Source organism: Schistocerca gregaria, chromosome X (genome assembly GCF_023897955.1).
Source record: "Schistocerca gregaria isolate iqSchGreg1 chromosome X, iqSchGreg1.2, whole genome shotgun sequence".
In the NCBI taxonomy this organism is placed as follows: domain Eukaryota; kingdom Metazoa; phylum Arthropoda; class Insecta; order Orthoptera; family Acrididae; genus Schistocerca; species Schistocerca gregaria.
In genome coordinates, this window is record NC_064931.1 from 127473877 (window position 1) to 127498059 (window position 24183).

General features: G+C 39.7%; 1 protein-coding gene across 2 annotated transcripts in view; it reads right to left on the reverse strand.

The window, feature by feature from the left end:
• The window catches only part of LOC126299558 (probable serine/threonine-protein kinase DDB_G0282963), a 137137-nt gene that overhangs the window by 27246 nt on the left and 85708 nt on the right, over positions 1–24183 (reverse strand). For both annotated transcript variants that reach the window (XM_049991552.1, XM_049991553.1), the window contains 3 exons: positions 19088–19280; positions 4519–4726; positions 1941–2062 (listed from right to left, as the gene is read on the reverse strand). In XM_049991552.1, the coding sequence (XP_049847509.1) occupies positions 1941–2062; positions 4519–4726; positions 19088–19280 (523 nt within the window). The remainder of the gene's footprint in view (positions 1–1940; positions 2063–4518; positions 4727–19087; positions 19281–24183) is intronic.

The following is a 24183-nucleotide window of genomic DNA, read 5'->3' on the forward strand; positions in this document are numbered from 1 at the left end:
CAGTGGAAACAGTAAAAACCATAAGTACCTAGGAGTAACTATCCAGATGCCAGACTAAGATACAATGGGTAATTCTTACGGAAATGTAATTCATCCAAAAAAGAAACAGCGTACAAAAGACTTTTTTTGGTCGATTCTCAAGTACTGCTCACCAGTCTGGGAAGTCTACTGTGTTTCATTAATAAAAGAGAGCCAATAAAAAATGATGTATTTTGTCATGACGTCGTTGAGTAGGCACGGAGGCATTATGGAGAAGTTTACTATTGAAATTTAGAGTCTGTACATTTAGGAACAGCCTGACATCATATTACTATCTCCCATATAAAAACTGTGAAATGACCATGGCAAAGAAGACAGAGTAATTACAGCCCATTCTTCCCATGTGCCATTTGCAAATGGAACTGGGAAGGCAATGTTATCAAAAGCACCCTTCATCACACACTGTATGGTTTGAAAAGCAAATATGTACATGTATCTAACTATGAAGCAGTCCAGTTACGAGGGAAAGTCAATTATTATCTGCAAATTAGTTACATTTTTGTTTACTTTGGTAGTACTGTCGTTTTATGTTGATGACACATGCTTTTGTTTATTTGTTGTTATATCTTTGAAATTTTCAAGCTGCTAGGTTAGTTTCGTCATCGCTGCCATGCCGTTAATCATGGCTGCTCTGCTGTTTATTTAAACCAAAGAAGAGCAACATTCAGTGGTCCATTTTTTGTGGTTGGAAGGCGTATCTGGGGCCGAAATTCATCGAACACTTTTGGTACAGTACGGGACCAGTGTTTTGCCACAACAGTGTGTCTAGGAATGGATTCAAAAATTCTGAAATGGTTGCACAAGTTTTACGCACAATGAAGGAGCCGGATGACTGTTTACCACAACAAATGAAGAAATCATTGAATGTTCACATGAAATGATTCTCTTAGACAGACGACTAACTATCGAGGAAGTGGCATATCATCTACAAATTGACCACGATTTTGCCCACGAAATCATCCACAACAGACTTGGGTTTCATAAAGTTTGTGCAAGATGGGTCCCAAAACAACTTGCACAGTTGCATAAACAAACACACTTGGACATCTGCAAAAAACATTTGGATCGCTATGGTAAAAAAGGGGACAATTTCTTAGACAGTATCATTACTGGTGACGAAACATGGATCCATCATTATGAGCCAGATATTGAAAATCCAACTGTCCGCAGGAAAACTGATGCACATGGTTTTTTGGGAGGCACAAGGTCCAGTACTGGAACATTATCAGGAAAGAGGCACGAAAATAAACAGTGTATGTTACAGTGAGATGCTTACTGACAGGCTAAAGCCTGCAATTAGAAAGCAAACACCGAGGATTGCTGTCAAAAGGTGTTGTGTTGTTGCACGACAATGGCTGTCCACATACTGCTCCCAAACTGCTGAAACACTCCAGAAACTCAAATTTAATGTACTGGATCATTCCCTTCTGACTATCACTTGTTTGATCCACTCAAACAGGCATTAAGGGGTCATCGATTTGCCTCAGACAAAGCAGTGAAAGAAGCAGTGCATTCATGGCTTGCAGCTCAACCAAGAACATTCTTTTATGAGGTCATCAGGAAGCCTGTACGACGACAGATCAAGTGCATTGAAACGCAAGGAGACTATGTCAAAAAATGATGTTCTTGCAAGTTTCAGGTTCCTATTTGATTACAATAATATTTTATAACTACTTTGCGGATAATAATTGACTTAGCCTCATATATTCTCTTCTATGGGTTGGTTACTGAATTACATCTTGTAATAAGTAACATAAAGAAGACACCTGCTGAGGCTTAAGGAAGCTGATCAACAAAATGCAACTTTTATAAGTTACTCAGTCAGATCAAGCTGTAAGGTTCACACGCTGACCTGAATGACAGAAAAGAAGAACACGCAAGAAAAACAGTCATTCACTAACCTGTAGTTTCCTTTTCTGTTCTCGGATGACCTCCCGCTCCTGAAGCTTTCTTTGTAGCTGCAGCTGAGCTTCTTTGTGTTTGCTGGTGTACTGTACTGCCAGCCCCAGTGGTGGTGTTGTCTCTGTTCAAGATAAAAAAATTACATGAAGTTTTATAAGAAACTTAACAAAAATTGAAAAAAGCAGTTCCAGTAAAAAAAAGGCTGAACAAAAAGAAAAGAATTTATAAATGAGAAGTAATTGACTGTTAGTAGAATAAGTTCATACAATAATAAAATAGCAGTAATGATAGTTATCAGTGGCTACAGAAGTAAAACCATCAATAATAGGGGATGTGAGTCAATAATGGGGAAGTGGACAAAAGTATACATAAATTTTAAAATACACAAATTAATGTAAGGAATCTCAAAATCCTATGAGTAAGATTAAGACTACCCCATTGAAACTAAAGATAATGACAGTAAAAGCAGATACAGCTAAGCAACTTCAAACACCTTCAGAGACAGATCACGTTACTGGATATTACAACTGCATTTCATACTGCATTCATCCTTCTGCAGCAGATTGTATTCTGAACCTTAAATACCTTTGCAATGAAGATACATGACAAACATGTATGCCACTAAATTATTCAAGCAGGGCAGAAAAGGACTTTATTCGGAGAAAAGCTGTTAACTTATGTTTGAAAATCTGCTGTTTGGCTCTAACACTTTGTGGAAGTCTGCTGCAAATTTATGTTGTAGAGTGGGTGGTAAGAATGAGTCACATGCCATGGATCATGTTCTTTGTTTGAACAGTAACTAAGGATGGACTAAAAACACAAAGAGGAACACTGTCCTGTGTTCAGTGAACGCCCTTCCCCAATAAGGAGCTTCAACAATTAACACTGATAGTCCCAATAGCTATCTTCAGGGCTGAAAATATGAAAATACTGTTAGTTAGAAAGAAAAAGGAATAAAGATTATGATTTAACATTCTGTCAACTATGGTCACTGGAGATTGAGCACAAGCTCGGATTACGAAAGGATGGAGAAGGAAACTGGCTGTGCCCTTTTCAAATGAACCATCGTGGAATTTTTCTGGAGCAAATTTAGGGAAATCACAGAAAATATAAATCTGGATGGCTGGACAGTGATTTGAACTGTAACTATCCCAAATGCGAGTCCACTGTGATAACCACTGCGGCACCTTGCCCGATTGTTGGAAAGAAAGGAAGGCTGGAGTTTAGCATGTAGTCAACATAAAGGTCATCATATGACTAAGATTAAGGCAAGCCACTACGAGAAAAGCTGTTAACTCTATTTGAAAACCTGTTGTTCCTAAATGGGAATTATTTCATGGACATCGACCAATTCTTAGGAAAGGACATCGAGTGTTCATCAGAGACGAGGGATCATCAGAATCTGGGTGTAATGTTGCAAAGAGATACGAAATGGAACAAGCATGTGAGGATTCTGGTAGGGAAGGCAAATGGTCAACTTTGGTTTATTGGGAGGATTTTAGGAAAGTTTATCTCATCTGTAAAAGAGACCGCATATAGGATGCTAGTGCAACCTATTCTTGAGTACTACTGGAGTGTCTGGGATTTGCACCAGGTCGGATTTAATAAAGGCATTGAAGAAATTCAGATTTGTACCAGTAGGTTCGAACATCATGCAAGTTTTACAGAGATGCTTCGGGAAATCAAACAGGAATCCCTGGAGGGAAGGCAACCTTCTTTTTGAGGAACACTATTGAGAAAATTCAGAGAACCAGAATTTGAAGCGGACTGCAGAATGATTCTACTGCTTCCAACATACATTCTGCATAGGGACCACAATGATAAAATACAAGAAATCAGAGTTCCTACAGAAGCATACAGATAGTTCTTTTTCCCTTATTCTATTTGCAAGTGGGACAGGAAATGAAATTACTAGTGCTGGTGCAAGGTAGCCTCCGCCACACACCATACGGTGGCTTGTGGTTAATGTATGTAGATGCAATGTAGATTTAGATTCAAAGAGACACCCAGCAGAACACATCAGTACTATCCCTCTGTGTACAAAATGGAGTCCTATTTTTGGGTTCCCTTCATATTTCTCAGAACTTTACAGTAGTTTTGCTGCTCTATCGTTATGAAATGTGTGTCATCAGCAAATCTAGTTTTCTTTATTAGGCCAGCTTAGTGTCTTTGTAACTGGTGATTCATGAAATATAATTTATCTTTCTCATAAATCATAGTTAAATAAGAACATAACTATGCAAATAAAGAGTTATAATATGATAGTGAGGAAAGTTTACCATCTTTAGCAAAAATGAGAATTTGTATCCAATGCAAAAAATATACATATACTTTAATATTAAATAGAATATTAAAATAACACATAATATATAATACAGCTACAATAATATACCTTAATATAATTTCAACATGCAAATATTTTTAATTAGCTAAATGAAAATCTCATTTATCTTGTGAGCATATGTATAGAAAACACTAAAATTATGCTTGCAGATGGCAGGATCTGAATTTTATCACATATTTTTCAGAATTTAAATGCAATAACCACACACAGGAAGTTCTGGAAAAGTATATCACCTTTGTTGTCACGCTTTTGCAGATGACCAGATGTTGAAAGAAGAGTGAATGCAGCTACAGATCGCGAGTCCACACACATCTTTTCCACCAAGTGACAGGCAAGATCTCGCAGATTATCAAAACGGACGCCAAGAAGTTTTTCGGCCCACTCACGAATTAAGCATGATGCAGCTGACATAACTTCACCCTCAGAGCAATGGACTGGAGTCTGCAACAGAAGGAAAGTTAACAATTATTAGCTGCTCTGAACTCACATTTCCAATTCCTATCAAACTTGACACTACACTGGCGGAAGTTTGAGGATGTTTGTAAACATTAGTGTCTCTTGACTTACTGTTATTTTCCTGTCTATTTGACTTTCAGTCTTCAGTTGTCTGCTCATTCATGTTGATTTCTATCAGAATTGATTCACATAAAATCTTCAGCATTATAATGAAGTTAAAACATTTTCAATACCTGCAACACAATTCAAACCTCAATTCTTTTAGAATTCACTGCTGTTGTCTCCAAAAAAAGCGATATTTTTCATGTAGATTATTTGTTACTGTATACAGATGTTGACGTATGTAAAAAGGGACAAAAAAAAAATAGTTTTTCTTGCAGGTACGAAATATAGGGTCAAAACATACTTTTTCAGATCTCTGGACAGGTAATCATTACACAATAACCACCAACATAAGCATAACAATTATGAGTCTTCACTAAATCACACCATAAATGAAAGAATGTAAAATGTAAGGTTAGTACCTTCTCTATTAGATCAAATGATGCTGTAACTAGTAATTTATAATTTTCCAACAACTGTTCATTACTGCAAATGTTACATTAACAATTTTTTTATATTCTTGGGCCTTGCAACATCCTGTATAGGTAATATGGTCTGGCGAGAGGAGAACATATCATGTCAATGAAAGTATACATGCTGCTCAGGAGGAGTCATAGTGGGGCTACGGGATGAAGACTTGCCCTTCAGAAATTGGGGTTGTACAACCCCTGCAACCAAACATCAGACTTTAAACTTTCTTTTGACTGATACAGTCCGAAACCTGTAGTAAATTTCAGTGGATAACTACGAGGCATCAGAGTCTTTAGAAATTATTGTACATTGGATCGGTGGGGGGGGGGGGGGGCAGAGGCCACGGTGGGGGGGGTGGGCAGTGGCCACGGTTGGGGGGGGCAGAGGCCACGGTGGGGGGGGGGGGGGGCAGAGGCCACGGTGGGGGGGGGGGGGGGGCAGAGGCCACGGTGGGAGGGCAGAGGCCACGGTGGGGGCAGAGGCCATGTTTGGGGGGAGAGGCCATGTTTGGGGGGAGAGGGAAGGGGGGAGGTTAAAGCATGAACACATCTACATCTCTACATCTACATCTACAACACAGGTGTATTTAATTTAGAAAAACCAGGTTTGTGATTGTAAATTTCTGAGAGAAACATTTATTTTATTTATCAGCTATATGCTGTAACACACACACACACACACACACACACACACTCACACACACACACACACTCACACACACACACACACACACACACACACACACACACACACACACACATTTGTTGTTGCATTCACTCATTTTCACCAACCCAAATCTACAATCATATGGCATATGTTACTGTTCTAAATTCTCTCTCTGAGGGGGAGGGGGGAGAGGAGGAGCGGGGAGAGAGGGGGGGGAGAGGGAGAGAGAGAGAGAGAGAGAGAGAGAGAGGGGGGGGGGCGGGAGGGGGGGGGGGAGAGAGAGAGAGAGAGAGAGAGAGAGAGAGAGAGAGAGAGACTTGACATCATATTAGGATATGCTGCACAGTTCTGTATTGGTGAATGTGAGTGAATGCAACAAATATATGTTACAACATATGACCGCATCATGTATGATACAAGTTATGGGGAAAGTTCAGAAACACAAAATTGTGGTAATGCAGTGTAAACTCTGAACATTTAATATTTTTACAAGATATTAACAAAGATAAAATTTGTATATAAACACAAGTTTATACAACAAAATACACTGCTCAAATGAATTAGAGGAATGTGTCTATCAATGTGCAATACATTAAATCTATTTCAATAAAGCTGGTACCTATGGGCTTAATGCAAAGCCTGGGATCTTCAGTTTAAATGTACACAACAACTAAAGTCAATCGCCATCTATTAGCCGTGGTATGCATTACAGTACCACCTGGCCCTTCAGAGGGAAGTGAGCACTGATGTCCCAATATTCTCTAGGTAGGTACATAGATAGCAGCTGTCATTTGTGGATACTGAATTCAACCAAGCACATGCAATGTGACCATCTAATGCAATGCGGGTTGCAAGAGCTGTTTGTCTGATCCAGAAGAATGAACCTTCTGTCCTGTTGCTGCAGATGCCAATCTCTCTCCATATGTCGTACACAGATTGTGGACACACGACAGTGAGAAAAGTCAGTACACAAGGAAAGTTCGACAAGGTCACTAATGCATTGAAACCCCACCTGGAGACAAGATCTGCCCATATCTGCCCATATCTGCATTGTGGCATCATGAGGCTAGAGCCAGAGCACTGCAAGATGATCTCGTAAGAGTCAGTGGAGCAACTCTATCTGTTCAAACTAAGGAACAGCTTACAAGAAAGGATCTTCGCCCCATATGTTGTGTTAGAGTATCCCTCTTCACATTACAACATCTCGCAGCTGACCTTAGGTTCAGTTTCCATGTCAACTGGCAACTTCGTCATTAGCAAAATGTGTTATTCACAGACGAGTCTAGATTTCCATGGCACAAAATGATGGCCCTGTTAGCGTGTGCACTGTGGTGTCCAGGAAAGCTACAGATTCGGTCAAGGTTCTGTGATGGTTTGGAGAGGCATCAGTGGTACCAGCCGTACAGATCTTGTCAGTGTCCAAGGTTGCCTTACCGCCAGGTAGTACAGTGAACAGATCCTGTTGGACCATGTAGTGGCAACTACATACAGTGGTGGCCCTGAATTCCTTTGCACACCCAATAATGCTCGGGCCCATGTGGCTGGCATCACCAGGCATGTATTGCGAAGTCTGGACACTGAAGCAATGGATTGGTCTATGGTGAATCTAAAGGTAAACTCCACTGGGTATGTGTTCATAGTCATCCAGTTCCAGCACAGTCTCTCCAGAACTCCTAATGACTCTCACTGAAGAACGGGAATAGTTACCACAGGGTGACCTCCTTAGATTTATATAGAGCATGCAACATAGGCGTCATTCAAAATGATGGAGAGCAGAAACCAGTTGTCATTTCCTTCCTAGCTTACATCTAGAAAGGAAACAATGATTGATTGCTGCTCACCATCATTTTGAAAGTCATATCACAGTGGTTAAGCTATTCCACTTTCTAAGGGAAGGTAATTTGACGTAGATGTCAGGTGCTGACATATGCTCATGGAGGGCATACTCATTAATGAAGCTCTTTAAGTCCAATGAGAAGCATCCCATAAGATGGGATAAAAGATTGTTTGCACTTCGTTTTCAACACCTGTCGGCCAATCCAGTTCTTGTTATGTTCTTAATTTGTGAAAGATAAAGCTATAATTTGATAACATATCTAGACCTCAATTATTACTCAGTGGAGAATGAAAAACACCCAATGTGATGTTCCCTCAATTCTTTCGAATAGTGTATATTCTCAACTACTGATGCCTCACACAATTATCCGGTTTTCCATTTATTGGCTTTCAGGAGCAGCCATCTCAAAAATAGAATATCAGTTATGACAATATGAACATAAGGACAACACAAAATCCACTCCCCAAGTGAAGAAAATCTCCGACCTGGCCCAATGTAGGCATCTGCAGTATTTATGATGAATTTGCACATAAGTAGTGAGGCAGAGTTATCTTGTAACGCTGCTGCAAAGAAAAGTGTGTAATCCAAATATAAACATAATAATAGTGAGGTCTGCAAGGTCCACCAGTTCATTTTACATAGCTGTAAAATTGTCCTCTCTTAAAAAATGTTAGCATGTTTTTCATTTTATTCTATGACTATGGCACATTATTGTGCTCTGAAATTATCTGTGCCATCATTAGTTAAAAACTTATCTGTCTTTCATGATGTAAAATGCATCTCAGGTGTTATCTCATGTAAGCCTCGATTAGTTGTCGACTGTTGGTTTTTTAATGTGTCCTTTTAGGGTTATTGCTGCTAGCTATTAATTGGCATATTACTTTTTCACCACAGTTGTGTACTGACTTGTTCAATATGCTTCTTTACTATGCATAATGCACTTTTAACTTATTTTGTTCATTTTTTGTGTAGTTTTTTTGTTTTTTCTTCATTTTAAGTGTAAACCACTAATTCAAATTGTGAACAGCTTGGGTTAGTGGCCCCACATTCTTCTCTCTGTCAACAGATGGCAGTACTTTTGCCACTCTGGTTTACCACTTTACTTCCTCATTCGCATCCACTGCTCCCTGTTCTGCACTCATAGGTAGCACATCAGGTCTAGTACACATCCACCGTGGCGCTCGGGCGGCCACACCATCAAGTGTAAGTGTCCTGGTATTATTTGTATATTTCCCTACCCAGGCAGCTGTTCATAGTACTGTCTGGTGTCACTTTTGCATTGACATAGGTTTCACAGCACCTAGTTCAACTGGTGGTTTTTAAATGTTTTTGAAAACTTTTTTATGAAAAAAATGATTGTTGTTTTTTGTGTGTGAAAATTATCTCCTGTCTTTTGCTATTTCCAGTATGACACCTGAAAATGGGCTTGTAAGAGCCCGAAACCGGTCATGTGATAATAAAAGAACTTTACAACTGAATCGGTATTTTCAAGCTCTGATATAATAAAGAAGGTAAAAAAAAAAATTAAATTAAGTACATGGTGTGGTCGTTACACTGGAGGTCTCAAGAATGATCAGCTTCTGAGCTGTTGTCACATTTCCAAGACAACTCAGTAGACAGCAACAGCCAATATAATCTTTGAGTGGAAACAGGAACTTTCAGTATGAAACACTATCATTTCAAAGTGAACTTGAGTGCTATGGACAACTACAGATGGGATTGAAAGATTCTCCTCCTCCAATGCTTCATGTATTTCATGTTCAGAAAATGACTGAAGGCACTCATATACATTAGCTCTTTCAGTGTACTACTGCAATTAATAAAGCAGTTTTCTTTAAGTCCTTACATGAGAGTCATCATGTCAAATACAGTTACCCAGCAAGTCAAAACCAATGTTTACTATTGTAACGGAGAACAAGCGTTTGTATCAATTTGACAGAAACACAACACCCAAATTACACTTGTCAATCTTACCATGAACTGTAGACAAGAGAATGATGTATCTTTCATTACCACAAGTTTACACAGCATCACAGACACACTCAGGGTTAGAATGATAGTTACAATGGACAGGTATGTTAAGGTATGCCTTCTCCTTTACCAAAAAATGCGGAAGTGACCAAAAGCTGGACTGCATGAGATCTTGCTCCAGTGACTTTGTTGGTAACAACATGGCCAGTTCTGTTCAGCAATTCATATTGTTAGGTTGTCATCCCTATCAAGTCCAAATCTAAAAGCAGTGTTATAAGTGAAGTACAGAACTTATTAATCAAAGTCCATTTATTACGGATGTCAATGCAGACATAACAGAATTGCCTCCTAGACAGAGGGCACTGCTTTTTATAAAAATATCAAACATTACAAAATATGTAAACTTTACAAACTTAAGACATTTCAAGAATCTTCTAGAAATAATAAATAACAAGGATTTGCCGGTGACTGGATTTGAAATGGTGACCCGCAGCACACCAACCATCAACTATCTGGTACTACACACTGCATGCAGCACAGCTTGCGACATTGCTCCCTCTCCTGGAGAAACAGCGAACATGTGTTTCAATTCTCATTAGAGCCGACTACATCATTCTCAATCAATAGATCTAGATCTTGACAGTGGTGCTTTGCATGACTGTATTGGAGGATCCTCGCATTCAGGTTGTCTTGTCACACACTCTTCACTACGACGATCAATGAAGATAGTGCTTCCCATCGAAGCTTCACAATCACCAAGTGGACCTTTGGTTTCTTTGAATAAAAAGTCCCCACCATCGATCTCCATCTTAGGACTGTAGTAGGGCTTCACATACAAGGCATGGAAAACATCTTCAGAGATTTTGTCTTTGTGATGAAGGGGCATAATACTTTAATTTGTATGTGATGTCCAGCAAGCAACAAAGGATACGGTACGGCCAAAACTAGCATTTTAGCAACTCCTCTGATAATCCTACTTCCTAAACTGGCATAAATATCCATACCAAGTCTACTAGGCTGTATCTCACTTGCTAGTGCTTGGGATTATAGTGCTCTCGGTACTTCTCCTGAGCATCCACGAATCATATGTGACCCAGTTGTCTTCAATCCTGGTGAAAAGGTGCTTCATGCACTCATCCTGAATATCATCCAATTGAAATGGGAATAGTGTATCTCTTGTTGTTTTGCCCACATGACCATGGAACAAAAAGAGCGGTGTGAAGTCTGTAGTGTCTTGCTTCACTGTCTTACGTGTGAATGTCATGAAAGACATCAATGTGCATTAAGATAATATCTGCCCGGCATTCTGTGAGGTCACTCATCTGTGAATAGAAGGCAATTGTCATCCTGCGAGTAATGTGGCAACATGAAATTACCTCATACTAGTCTCAACTGGAAAACTTTTCCATGACGAGAGGTCATTACACAGGGTGCTCTGTACTTCAGAAGGATGTCTTCTACAAGGGACCTTGCAATTTCCAGAGCTTCAACAGTCAGGACAGCATTGGTGACAATATAGTAAGTGAGACAGTAAGTCCCAACTATTATCCATTGATTCTCATTTGTTGACTTCAATAACCTCTCCAGGATGTCAATTCCAATCTGGTGCAATGGTTCTGCGCCAGGTGGAATGGGTATCAGATGCCCGGAGGTAACTATGGCACATGCTTCCATTGTTGGTGTTTCTTAATGAGGCTCACAAACAGATCGATGTTGAAGCATCATGGAAATACTTCATGACAGTAGGCTGTAGATGAACTGGGATGATGAGCAGCCATTTCCACCCCACTGGATTACAATTTATCTTCTACAGTGTTCTGTCTAAGTGAAATTCTCCTTTGGTCAGTTTCTCCTACTTTAAGGGCTCTCAGCAGTGTTGGATCTTCCCTCTGTTCAGCAGAAATATCATTTAATGCAATGATGCTGGAGATATCATCCACAATGCTGTCTTCCATCAAAGAATTCCTCAAATGACAGTGTCCTTGTGTTTGGATCTGCTTTAGTGTACCACAGTGACATCGCACTCCTGAAGTCTCAGCGCCCACCTCGCTAGTCGACTCAATGGTTTCTTCGAGCTCATCAGCCAGCACAGAGGATGGTTGTCACAAGGGTGAATGGTTTGTCAACTAAATATGGCCATAAACTGTTAATGGACCAAACAACTTCAAGACATTCTTTTTTTGTTGTTGTTGTAGACTAGTTCAGCTTGGAGTTAGAGAGTACTCTGAACACATAAGCTATCACCTTATCAGCACTTTCCTGAATTTGCACTACAACTGCATCTACCCTGTAACGACTACCATCAGTGAAGAAGCGGCTTCTGCTCATTCCTGTTGTTGGAACAGATAAAAAGTCAATAAACTTGATAATGGAATTGTTCCAAACTGTTTGTTATATACCCTTCATTTATGTCATACTGCTTAAAAAGCACTAGAAACATCGTAAATATAGTAATTATACAATTACAAACATAAATCTAATCCATGAAATACTGTAGCTAATAAAGTACATACAGAAGTGAATCCTACAATTTTTCTGGAGTTTTGTGTGTAACATTGTAGTTGGTTGCAGTGCGTTTAAGCACTTCATTTATAGTTTCTCTTCCATATTTAATAAATCAAATGGTGGTTTGTAAGAATGCTCAAGTTTCTACCACACTACTGAGACAAAATTAGAATTATATATGAATACCTTCAGCTGCTGATGGGCATTGATGTATATCAACAGGGACAGGTGAAAATGTGTGCCCTGACCGGGACTTGAACCTGGGATCTCCTGCTTAAATGGCAGACACTCTATCCATCTGAGACACCGAGGGCACAGAGGGTAGTTCAACTACTCACACACACCTCACACACGCCTCCGGCGAGACCCATATTCTCACCTTATATGTCCACACACTACATTCATAGTGTCCCTACCCAACACACTCATAACATGTCTGAAAGAACAGACACCATATCTATATAAGTATATAGTTTTGGCAATACCGGATATGACCTTCCTCTTCTGTGAAGATGCACACACAATACCCCAACTCGTACGGGACTTGGTAAGAATGTCTTCCACGAGTAATGAGTGTGTTGGGTATGGACACTACGAATGTAGTGCGTGGACATATAAGATGAGAATGAGGGTCTTGCAGGAGGTGTTTGCGAGGTAGTCCTTGCAGTCGAACTATCCTCTGTGCCCTCGGTGGCTCAGATGGATAGAGCATCTGCCATCTAAGCACGAGATCCCGGGATCGAGTCGTGGTCAAGGCACACATTTTCACCTGTCCCCGTTGATATATATCAACGCCCGTTAGCAGTTGAAGGAATTAATATATAATTCTAATTTTGTTCTAGATGGCTGCAGGTCATAAATGGTGTCTGTTCTTTCAGACATGTCCTAAAGAACCAACACCATATCCATATAAGTATACACTACTGAGAGGTGGCTCGATTTGCTATTAGTGACATTTCCCATTGATGAATGGCAGTAAGTGGCGGGGGAAGGGGGGGGGGGAGGGTCACGGGGGTGGCAGATGCAGTAAGGCACTCAATAATGAAAATCTGACCTATAGGCATGGTCGTACTGAGGCCACAATGGGTTAGGCCCCAGCCAAGGGCACAGGCACAGACAGGTCACAAAGACAATTAAGACGATGAGAAAGAAAATTTAAGAACCAACCAGGTGGAGCACTTGAGTTCTCCTGCCCCACTTTTTCCTATCCTCTGCTTGTGAGAAGAAGACTTTCCTTTGGCATGCACACTGTTCTGACAGTGTCATTTTGTTGAAGTATCACATAAAGAAATGACTACTACCAAACGTGTTTCACTTGGGTTATGTATCAACAGAGCAGTTGGTTCATATGGGTGCCACCTCCACAGATAGTTCATAGTCAAGAATGGCATTTTAGTTACTACTTCGCTGCATTTTTGTAGGAACTCAAAGATTGGCCGCAAGTCTTGAAGCAATTTACATTCTATTTAACTGAAAGCTTCCAATTTTTGCTGATTTCTGTCAACTGAGGACTGGAGTGAAACTGTTTATGCTAAACTGCTTCAAAATATCTGACAGAAGAATAAGTAAAATGGGAAATAAATCTCACCTATAACATATCATTTCATCCCACTTTAATTTCCTACTAGGAAAGCATTAAATGAGAGATTTGTGCCTTATTTTGAAAACTATGCAGCAGATTATGATATAGCAGATATTGATACAGCAGAATAGTTAACAAAATAGTTGCCATCAAATTCCAGTAGAAAGAGCTGATGAAGAGTACTGACAGAGATTCCCATTTAGATATTCTGAATCTCTTACCGTCCCCCCCCCCCCCCCCCCTCCCCCCTGAAGTAGGGGTTACGAGGTGCTTAGCCAAACATCAAAATAGCTTAGAGCAGTGCTCGATTTGTAAAAAATAAGTTCCAGTACTGTGACCTTCTGAAGAGGGGAGGGGCTTACTTTTTTAAAATCTAAAAATCTTGAAAATTTATTTTAATACTCTTTTTTGTCAAAGGTATGGCATATCAGAGTGTACAGTCACAAATCAAGCACTCGCTTTGAGGATATTTATGACAAAGTGCAGATGAAGTAGACAGTCAAATTCAGCTATTTTGTTGACAGAATATCACACAGCTGCTAAATTTGACTTCAATTACATTATCAATGACCTTGCTGCACTCAAAGCAAGGAAACAGAATGTAAAATTATAATAAGAACACGGTTCAATTCCCTATTAATGATTCACATAATGTTGATAATTTGAAAGGAGCAAATAGAATCTTTTCCTCATTTTACAACATGATAAAATTAGTTTACAGTAGCTGCCACACATTGTTTTAAATTCCATTTTTTTAGATAACTCTGTACTACTGGTAATTTATTTACAACAAATGATAAATTTAATTTGTTGTGTGAAATATTTTTTGTTTAGGTAGCTCAAATAAGTAATATTTTTCAATAATAATTCATTATTATTAAACCTACCTTACAAATTACAAAATTTCCTGTATCTGCATGGAAAAAAAATTGCAGAATGGTACTTTTTCTGGGGGTGTGGGGTGGTGGGAGCGCAGCTTTGGCATTTCTGCCTATGGGCCACAGGCGTCTTTCACCAAACACTGTGGAGACTCAAAGACAGCCAAGGGATAGAGAGAGACACCAGAGTCTGCTGGGGTGTGCGAAAAGGAGGGAGGGGTAGGCATGAGCTGATCTGTCCAGTGAGTTCATTGGCATTTCCCAGTAGTAACACTTGCAAGGGATGTCCCTTAATGCAGATGTTCTTTATGAATCACTGGTAGTTTGAACACATTCCCAGAAAATTTTTCACATCACGAATGTGCCAAGGAGCCAGAATATTTGGGATTGCTCTTATTTTCCTTTGATCATGACAGACTCCATCACTACTAACTAGGTGCCACATCATTTTTATTTCTTGGACGACGCACATGCAATTCTTAGGTTTCACGATGAGACCTGCAGGCTGAACATATTTCAACATGGTTGTCAGTCATCTGAGATGTTTTTCAAATGTCTTTAAAAATTGCAATGTCACCCAGGTAGAAAAAAATATGCTGTCCATTTAGGGTGTCTAAGCAATCTGTAAAGCACATGTTTGAATGTGGCTGGAGAGTTACGTAATCCAAACCACACAACTTTGAACTCACACAGACCGCCAGGAGTTATGAATGCAGTCTTATCCTGGTCAGCCTCACAACCTCTAGTTGCCAGTAGCCTTTCTCCATGTCTATAGTAGAGAAATACTTTGCTTCTTTAAGCAGTGTATGATGTCATCAATACGTGGCAGTGGGAGACCTCTTTTAGAATGATTTTGTTGTGTTGTCAGTAGTTAATGTAGAAATAATGTGCATCATCCTCCTCCTTCACAAAGACCACTAACACTCGCTGACATTGTTACTCAATCAGACCAGATCCTATTGGCAGCCACAGCAGCTTCCTCCACTGCATTGTCATAATGGTAATGGAGCATTATTCTTTGTCAGTGGCACTGACCCGCCCATTCTGAACTGGTCCAGCTGTTGCTACGCACATTCTTTTAGGGATGAGTTATGGCTCACAATTTGTGATCCAAAGTTATCTTTGTCAACTTTCAATGCTTACGATAATCACATGTATGTAGATTTCTTTTACAAACCAATTTCTTTTACAAATCTGAGTAGCTTGTTGTAATTGAGAGGTACATGAGTCAATACACAGCATCTATACCAAAAAGACATGTCATAACCGCAATAAACCCAAATCTGAAAGCGAAGTAATCAATGACATACAACACTTAGCACAGAGAGTTTGTTTTAGATATCAACATAGACTAAACAGAACTGCCTTCTGTATGGAAAATACTGCTAATTATACAAACATTTAATTTTCCAGAATACACAAATATTACAAACAAGAAATTTCAGAAACCTTCTGGAAATGATAAATAATACATAAATATTTGCTGGTAATCAGATTTGAACTGGCAACCCGTAGCATGCCAGCCAGTGACACTAACTGCTATTCCACAATGCATGCAGCACAGTTGGCAGCAGTATGTTATGAAACAGGTTTACAGCTAATTACAAACATCCAGGCTTCATCAAGTACCTATGGCAGTTAGATCCTCCTATGCAGAGACTCTGCCTTTATTTTGGCACCTTCACCTTCACTGTTTGTTGGCTCAAATGGCTTTGAGCACTATGGGACTTATCATCTACGGTCATCAGTCCCCTAGAACTAAGAACTACTTAAACCTAACTAACCTAAGGACATCACACAACACCCAGCCATCACGAGGCAGAAAAAATCCCTGACCCCGCCGGGAATCAAACCCGGGCGTGGGAAGCGAGAACGCTACCGCATCACTGTTTGTTGGGTCAACAGGTGTCTGGACAGATAATTTTCATCTGTAGACTAACTTTCATACAACAAACACTTTCTGAGATTTCTGACAATTTGGTATAAGCATGCTTCTCTTCCAGCTTTCTATTCATCCTTTTTGATTTTTTTTCCAGTGTATGGTTGTCAAAAAAGTATGGCTTCTTTTAAATCTGCAAACTAGCAGGATTTTCGCCCCATTTTGTTGTTAAGTTACAGTGGATCTTTACCACGGCCCATGGTCCATATCTCACTTGTTTGTCTTGATGTTGAGTGACAGAAGTGTACAATTTTAGCCCAATAGATGATGATGATGAAAGACTGCTGAACCCTACATATGAAATTATCAGTCAGTTACTTGCTACTGACCTTTGTTTCTCTCAGCCACTGGTAAACACTGATGTTACAACATCTTTAGGTTCACTTATATTATCTGCTCAGCTACATGGGGCACAAACATGTGGGCTTTTTGATGTCAAAAGATTGAAGTATTGTCCTTGCGAGTGGATTTTCTAACTAAGTAGTAAACATTTTTGGGAGCACATATTAAATTTTTTAATTAAACATGTATTAAACATTTTTCTTTGCATTAATTATTAAATGCTTACTTCTCTCAGGCAACTATGGGAAACTGAAGTCATCTACTGTAATTATGGTGGGATTGGGAAATTTATGTGCAATGACTCCATATTTTTTATTACATACACTCACATGTTGCTAGATGATTCAGATGGGCAATGGTAGCGATGAGTTTCGGATTTTCGGCAACCCTCAATTCTAACTTCCACATACATTTTTTCCCCATCCAGCATTGACATTCACATCAGTAAGTTTATTCAACCTTTCTTGCGAATACTTAATTCAGAGTTTAACATTTTGATGCTACTTTGCAGCTTTAAACAGTTTCTTTGCCAGTATTAGATGGGCATTGCATACAGTAATGACACAATTAGTCCGGAACCCTACCCTACATGATCTGGTGACTGACAACTGTAAGTTTCCATTTGATATATCTAACAATGGAACATATAGGCTTGGATAACAAAAATATGGAAGGATAAATTGGTTCTCGTCACAGACGAGGCACTAAGTCATGTGTTGGGTCAATGAAAAACAATTCTTGAAATATTCAGCTATTAGTCTAAGTCCTTCAGAATGAATAATTTAGGAGTAAAGGAGACCACTCCTTGAACAGCAGAAGGTGCCAGCTGGACATACAATGCTGGAACTGCACTTCAGCATGTGGATTGGAGCGGGGGTTGTGTGCAGAAGGAGTGGAGGGAGAAAGAGGTGGGGAGCAGGAATAGTGTTGGGGATGGGTAGCTAGCAGCTCAGAGGGAGGCGGCATGTGCAGGATAGGAATCAAAGCGGGTGAGGTATGGTGTACAATGAATATGATGTGGACATATGGACTAGGACAGGTGACAGAGCGGAGGAATAGGGAATGGATGGGGGACAGTGGGTTCGTGGAGACTGAGACCGGGAGGATTATGGGAGTGAAGGATGTGTTGCAAGGATTACTCAAAAAAGCTCTCACACAGCTACTCCTTTGACAGGAATCAAACAACCCACAGCACAACCACTGGCACACATATAGCACCCTCCCATGACCATCTCTTTACAGGCCATCGAGAGGAAACCATCCTAGCCTCCCAAAAGCCCAAACCCATTGCCTGGTTCAGATTCACTGATGATATCTTCATGATCTCGACTCCAAGCCAACACATCCTATCCTTATACCTCCACAACCTCAATACCAGCTCTGCCCAACTGCTTCATTAGATCATTGTCAACACACTGTGTGAACCTCTTGGACATTGACCACCACCTCTCAGAAAGCCCCATCCCACTAATCACCAACAGTATCTACCCGCCTTTTGACAACTCATCCCTGCCACACCGAAAAATAACTCCCATACAATCTGGCTACCTGTGGACACTATATCGGCAATGGCGAAAATTCCCTTGCCCAGTATACTGCAGTTCTCACAAAGGCCTTCACATACAGACAGTAGTCCCCAAAGCAATTCTGAAAACAGAGTTCCCTTGCCATATCCTCATACACACATAATGCTCATACCAGTGCCAAGAATCAGCTGCAAAGGAGTGTGACCCTTGTCACCCCAACATCTTCCCAGACTGAAAGAACTAAACCAAATCCTTTGTCAGGGCTTTGATTGTCTATTATCAGGCCTGGAAATAAGGGATATCCTCTCATTTCCCACCTCATTCTCCCTCTACCCATCCCACCCAACACAACCCCCACCCCCGTCCACCTGCCAAACTGCAGTCCTGGCACTGTGTGTCTGAGCGGCACAACGTAGATGCAGGGAGGGAGGGAGGGAGGGAGGGAGGGAGGGAGGGAGGGAGGGAGGGAGGGAGGGAGGGAGGGAAGGAGAATTAGTTTAAATTAATATTCTTGCACATGGACATACCTTCTTTGGTTCCCCAACATCAGGCAGAAGTGGTGTCTCCAATTTAACCCTTTTCCGCATACCGGCATAACAGTACCGTGAATTGCCTCTCGTTCCCAGTCGTCGTGGTCGTACATGAGGAAATACTTGTTTCATAACTTTTCCAAAATCAGCAGTAGAGAGAGGTTTCATCATATTACTGTTGCAGTAAGCACTGAAAAATTTGAATTCAGATAGTTTATTACAGTAACCATCTTTTTTTGAGATACAAATAAACATGTTATACCAATTCATAATCAGACATAGGCAACAGTATTCTGACTTTTCTTAATAATGATAGTAATATAATAATAATATTTTTATTAATTTGTTACATTTTTGGGTAGAATCTTAATGATAAGATTAGAAAATCTCATAAATTGTATTATCTAGACTGTATTCAATTTCTCAGCAAATAAATAAATGAATCAAACTCTAGTTTGCAGCATACGCAATTATCTATAGGCAATCTGTGTTCTGCATCCACAAATTACTATCTACTACAGCCACACCCTGCCAAGACCTTTAGCATTGTGAAAAAGAAACGAAAGTACATTTGAATTAAATGTTTCCTTAAAAATCATCACGAAGGCTTCCACTGAAATAGCATCTATTTCATATGAATGTAAGGGCTCAAGGTGACACTAATTAGTAAAATTTTCTCAGGCATCCAGCTGCAATAAGTGGTTAAAGCCCCACAAGCTTTCAAATGAACTCTCCTCAGCCACTGTTGAGTGGTAAATGACTGCCATGTCACTTTGGCTCACAGGTGTATAGCCATGCCGCTTCCTGTGAGATCACTGGTGCTTGCTTGCTTGCCAAATACTGTAATATTTCTGTTCTGTGAGCATCGTGTCCACATCAAACTTGTAGTGGCTGCATCCCAGGCTGTGCTGGGCTGCAAACCACCATCCTTATTCATGGTATTTTCATATATTTTTATTTCTAGAGCTTCCTTTATCTCAAAACCTGTTCGTTCTCACAATGACAGAAGTTTCATGGAATATAATGCAGTGTTTATTTTCTAAAGTGCATTCTACCATGGCTGATTTTTGAGGATAGCACAAGGGTATCTCCTGTCTCACTCGCCACGAACACCTACGTTTTATAGCGGGCTATTACAGAGCAGAGCACGGAAGTGCTTTCCTGAGGAGAAGAATGAGAGGGTGTGTGCCCTGTCCCCTTCCGCCCCCTGTGTACCTAGTGCAGCAGCACAAATGGTACTGGTGTTTCCCCTGTGTGCACTTGTTTACTCACTACCTCACCTACTTTCTTTTCGGTTTGCATTAGACTTGTTGGCTTTCAAGTTAATTATAACCTCTTCATTTTACAATTGCCAATGGTAGAACGTGGAACTAAACTTTGTTTACACGCATACACGATGAAAGGTTTCTGACACCGCTCAAATTACATGACTGACGCACAGTTCGGCATTGTGCAGTCACGTTAAAGTTCATACTTCTGTGTATTCTTACAGTCTGCTGAAATGGATAGTCATCACGAAAATGTACACTGTCAAAGAGTGTGCTCAGACAGAAAAGTTTTGATAAATAACATAGTTCAGTTCTGCTCAGAAGAAAAATGGAAAGGTTAGCATAATTATAAAAAAATTAAAAATAGGACATTTCTTGTTGAGAGGGAAGACACTGAAGAATGGCATGCCCACTTTCTTAGAAGAATGAGATAAAACAAGAAAGGTGCAGAGAGACCTACAACTGTGATCTGAACCCCAACTCCAGTTATTAGGTTGTAACACACAGATTTATTTTAATTTCATATAAGTCTCTATAGGAAAAGTATCAATGGCACACATATCTCACATTCACTTTAGTTTCAGATAGAAACACAACAATTTTATTTTATTATTTCCTTTGCTTTCCCGTATAAGAATATATTACGAGTATAAGTACCGTTGTCTCCTACACTACTTCTGTGTATTCTTAGGTCTGCCGAAATGGATACTCATCGAGCAAATATATGTTATTGAAGAGTGCATTCAGATGGAAAAGTGTTGATAAATAATGTAGTTTAGTTCTGTTGAAACATCATAAAACAAGTTTCATCTCCCCACTGTTCATTCAACCGATTATCTATAGAAGAATGTGTTAACAGAATGTATATTGGTTTTTTGTTTTTTTCTGCTGCACGCTACCAAGTACACTTCAGGAACTAAGATACATTTTCACTGAGCACTATTGTATCACTCGGTCGTCATTTGGAACAAGCAATAGCAGAACATGTCAACAGGTCATAACTCACACAGCTAAAATGGCAACTGTAAAGTGAACGTGTTATACATAAATCAGTGAATAAATTAAATAACATAGGTAACATTGTGAATAAGATAATATAGGTAACACTATTCCCTGAAACCAGACAGCACAGACTGAAAAAACATACAGTCAGCATCATGAGATGATAACTCCGGGTGTTTCCAGCTTCAGTCTGTATTAGCAGAATATGAAGAAGAGAAACGTGAGGCAACTCTGCACTCCGAATAGCAAGTGGCAATAGCCGTGCATATGTCACATAGCTGCCAACCTTGTCAAGGGCAATCTCCAACTTATCTTATTTATTTTCTCATAAATGGAAAGAGATATGAGTCTCCTCCCACCATTACAACAATTTCAATATGTTAGCTATGTTCTGTACACAATAATGTATGGCATAAAATGTGCCAAACTTAAACTGGTCAGCAACTACATTTTGCACTGCAAACTTTTCAAAATATGTGGGGTGATGTACTTTACTTTGAAGTATCGCAATAATTATGGCCATAGAAAATGAGTCCATTATCCCAAACAGTTTCCCTGAAATTGAATGCATAGCAGAGATCATGCAGGAATCCCAAAACAGTGTTATTTTTTATTATTTTTTTATATGAAAATTAAAAGTTTTACTGATAAACCAACTACATAAAACAGTTTTTTGGGCAAATCAGATTACTTGAAATTTCACTCCATGTTTATCATACAATACAAGTTGGCTGTGGATACCCAGAGGGAAAGGAAAGCCTAGCACATCTCATGCAACCCAAAGGCCACTCTATTTACTGCTATGCTTTGAGTATTAAAGACCCATATAGTGTATTCACCTCTCTGCCCCACTATGAACACTGCTGGGTCACAATCTTACAGACTGACAAAACATGTGGCCAGCCTCCTTAAACTGCATGCAGGTCACTGTAGGAATCATGTAAATAACACTGACAGTTTCATCAGCTTAATTAAGCATCTATATCTTGGGGAAGCTGACATAATGGTCAGCTTTGATGTGGTCTCCTATTTATGCATGTTTCTGTTAAAGACTGCATAGTCCCCTCTCTCATTTATCCGATAGTACAATTATGGAACTGATTAAGCACAGGTTGACACCATCATACTTCCTATATGGCAGCTAGTAGTATGTTCACCGGTGAAATGGCATGGTGATGGGATGCTCATTAGCCCAATCTACAGCCAATGTTTTTATGGAGGATTTTGAAGATATTGCCTTGGACATGGCTCCAACTAGGCCAAGTTGCTTTGAATGTTATCTCAGTGACACATTTACTATCTGTCCCATGGCAGTGAGAAACTGGGAGATTTCTGGAGACGGCTGTCTGGAATTCACAGCCACATAAAGCTTACTACTGAAGTAGAGAGAGATGTTGCACTACCCTTCCCTGATATTCTTGTTTGGCAAAAAACCATTGGGCACCTCAGCCACAGTATCTAAAGGAAACCTACAGTATCTGCACACACTCAGACATCATCATCCGGCACAAAAAACGTGGCATTGTAAACACTCTCATTCATCATGCTTAAGCCATCTCAGATGCTGAAGACCTATCACCAGAACTAAGCTGCCTCTGAAGAGCGTTCCAGGAAAATGGGTACAATCACCGTCAGGCATCACAGGCTACCCCCAGTGAGACACGCAAGAAAAACACCATAGAAGAAGAGGGTGAGAAACTTGTGTTTTTTTGCCTTTCTGTGGTACAGTGTCGGGCAGGATTAGCCAACTTCTGAAGGGACACAACATTTCATTGGTGGTCTGTAACTCCAGTGCTTCAAATATCATCATTGCTTAAGAACTCTGAAGCTTGAGGGTAGCATACAATGTGTACATTCCTCCTGTTACATATTATTCTTCTTCCTGAGAGACTCATAACCTTACTCCTGACACTCTTCTTTATACAAAAATTCTGGCTGTTATTGTGCTACTTCAGTTAATGCTGTTTTGTCTCATTCCCTTCCATAAAAGGCAATGTCTGCTGCCAGTATCCTTCCATTGTCTTCACTTTTAATTTTTCTTCTACTGTCCTCAAATCCCTTATTCTTTGTGAAGAAAATCCCATTTTAATAATTTTTTGTTGTCCATCATTTACTCCGTTTGATACTCTTTGTCTTCTGTCCCCCCTGCAATTTTTTTCAGTCTCCTGTGACTTCTTATTTGCATTTTTAATTACTTTTCATAATTCTTACTTTCATTTCATATAATGATGTCAAAATGATCTTTCTTGGCCCTCAACACATTTCTGATTCCCTGACATTTAGGGCTACATCACAGCTCAGTTAAACCTAATGGGTTATAAAAAATTTCCTTTTCTGGTCTTTATTTGGACTCTCTCCTCTTCTGTGTCATTTGAACATACCTGACCAAGAGTTTCCAGAAATCCCCCCCCCCCCCCCCCCCCAAAAAAAGACACTTTGGGTTTTTTTATTTCTACTGGTCACAAAAACAATTTTCTATGGGACAATTTTGTGAGTTACACTAATTTCTAGATTTCTAGTTAAGAGCTGTACACATAGCTATTATGATATGTAGAGCTAATTGCAACAAAAGTAGTTTATAGTATCCTGTTGATATGAATGCAATCAACTATTAAAAATCTTATTAGTTACTGATATGATACGCAATAACAATAAGAAAATTGTATGTTATCCAAAGCACCACAGGTTGACTATAATAGTGTGTTACTTTGCAGTTTACTTAATCTCCAAATACACTATGTCATTTAAAATAATAGAACTTAATACCTGAATGGTAAGTTATTTGATTTAATAAGAGAAAGTCTAGGGAATATTTTGAAACAG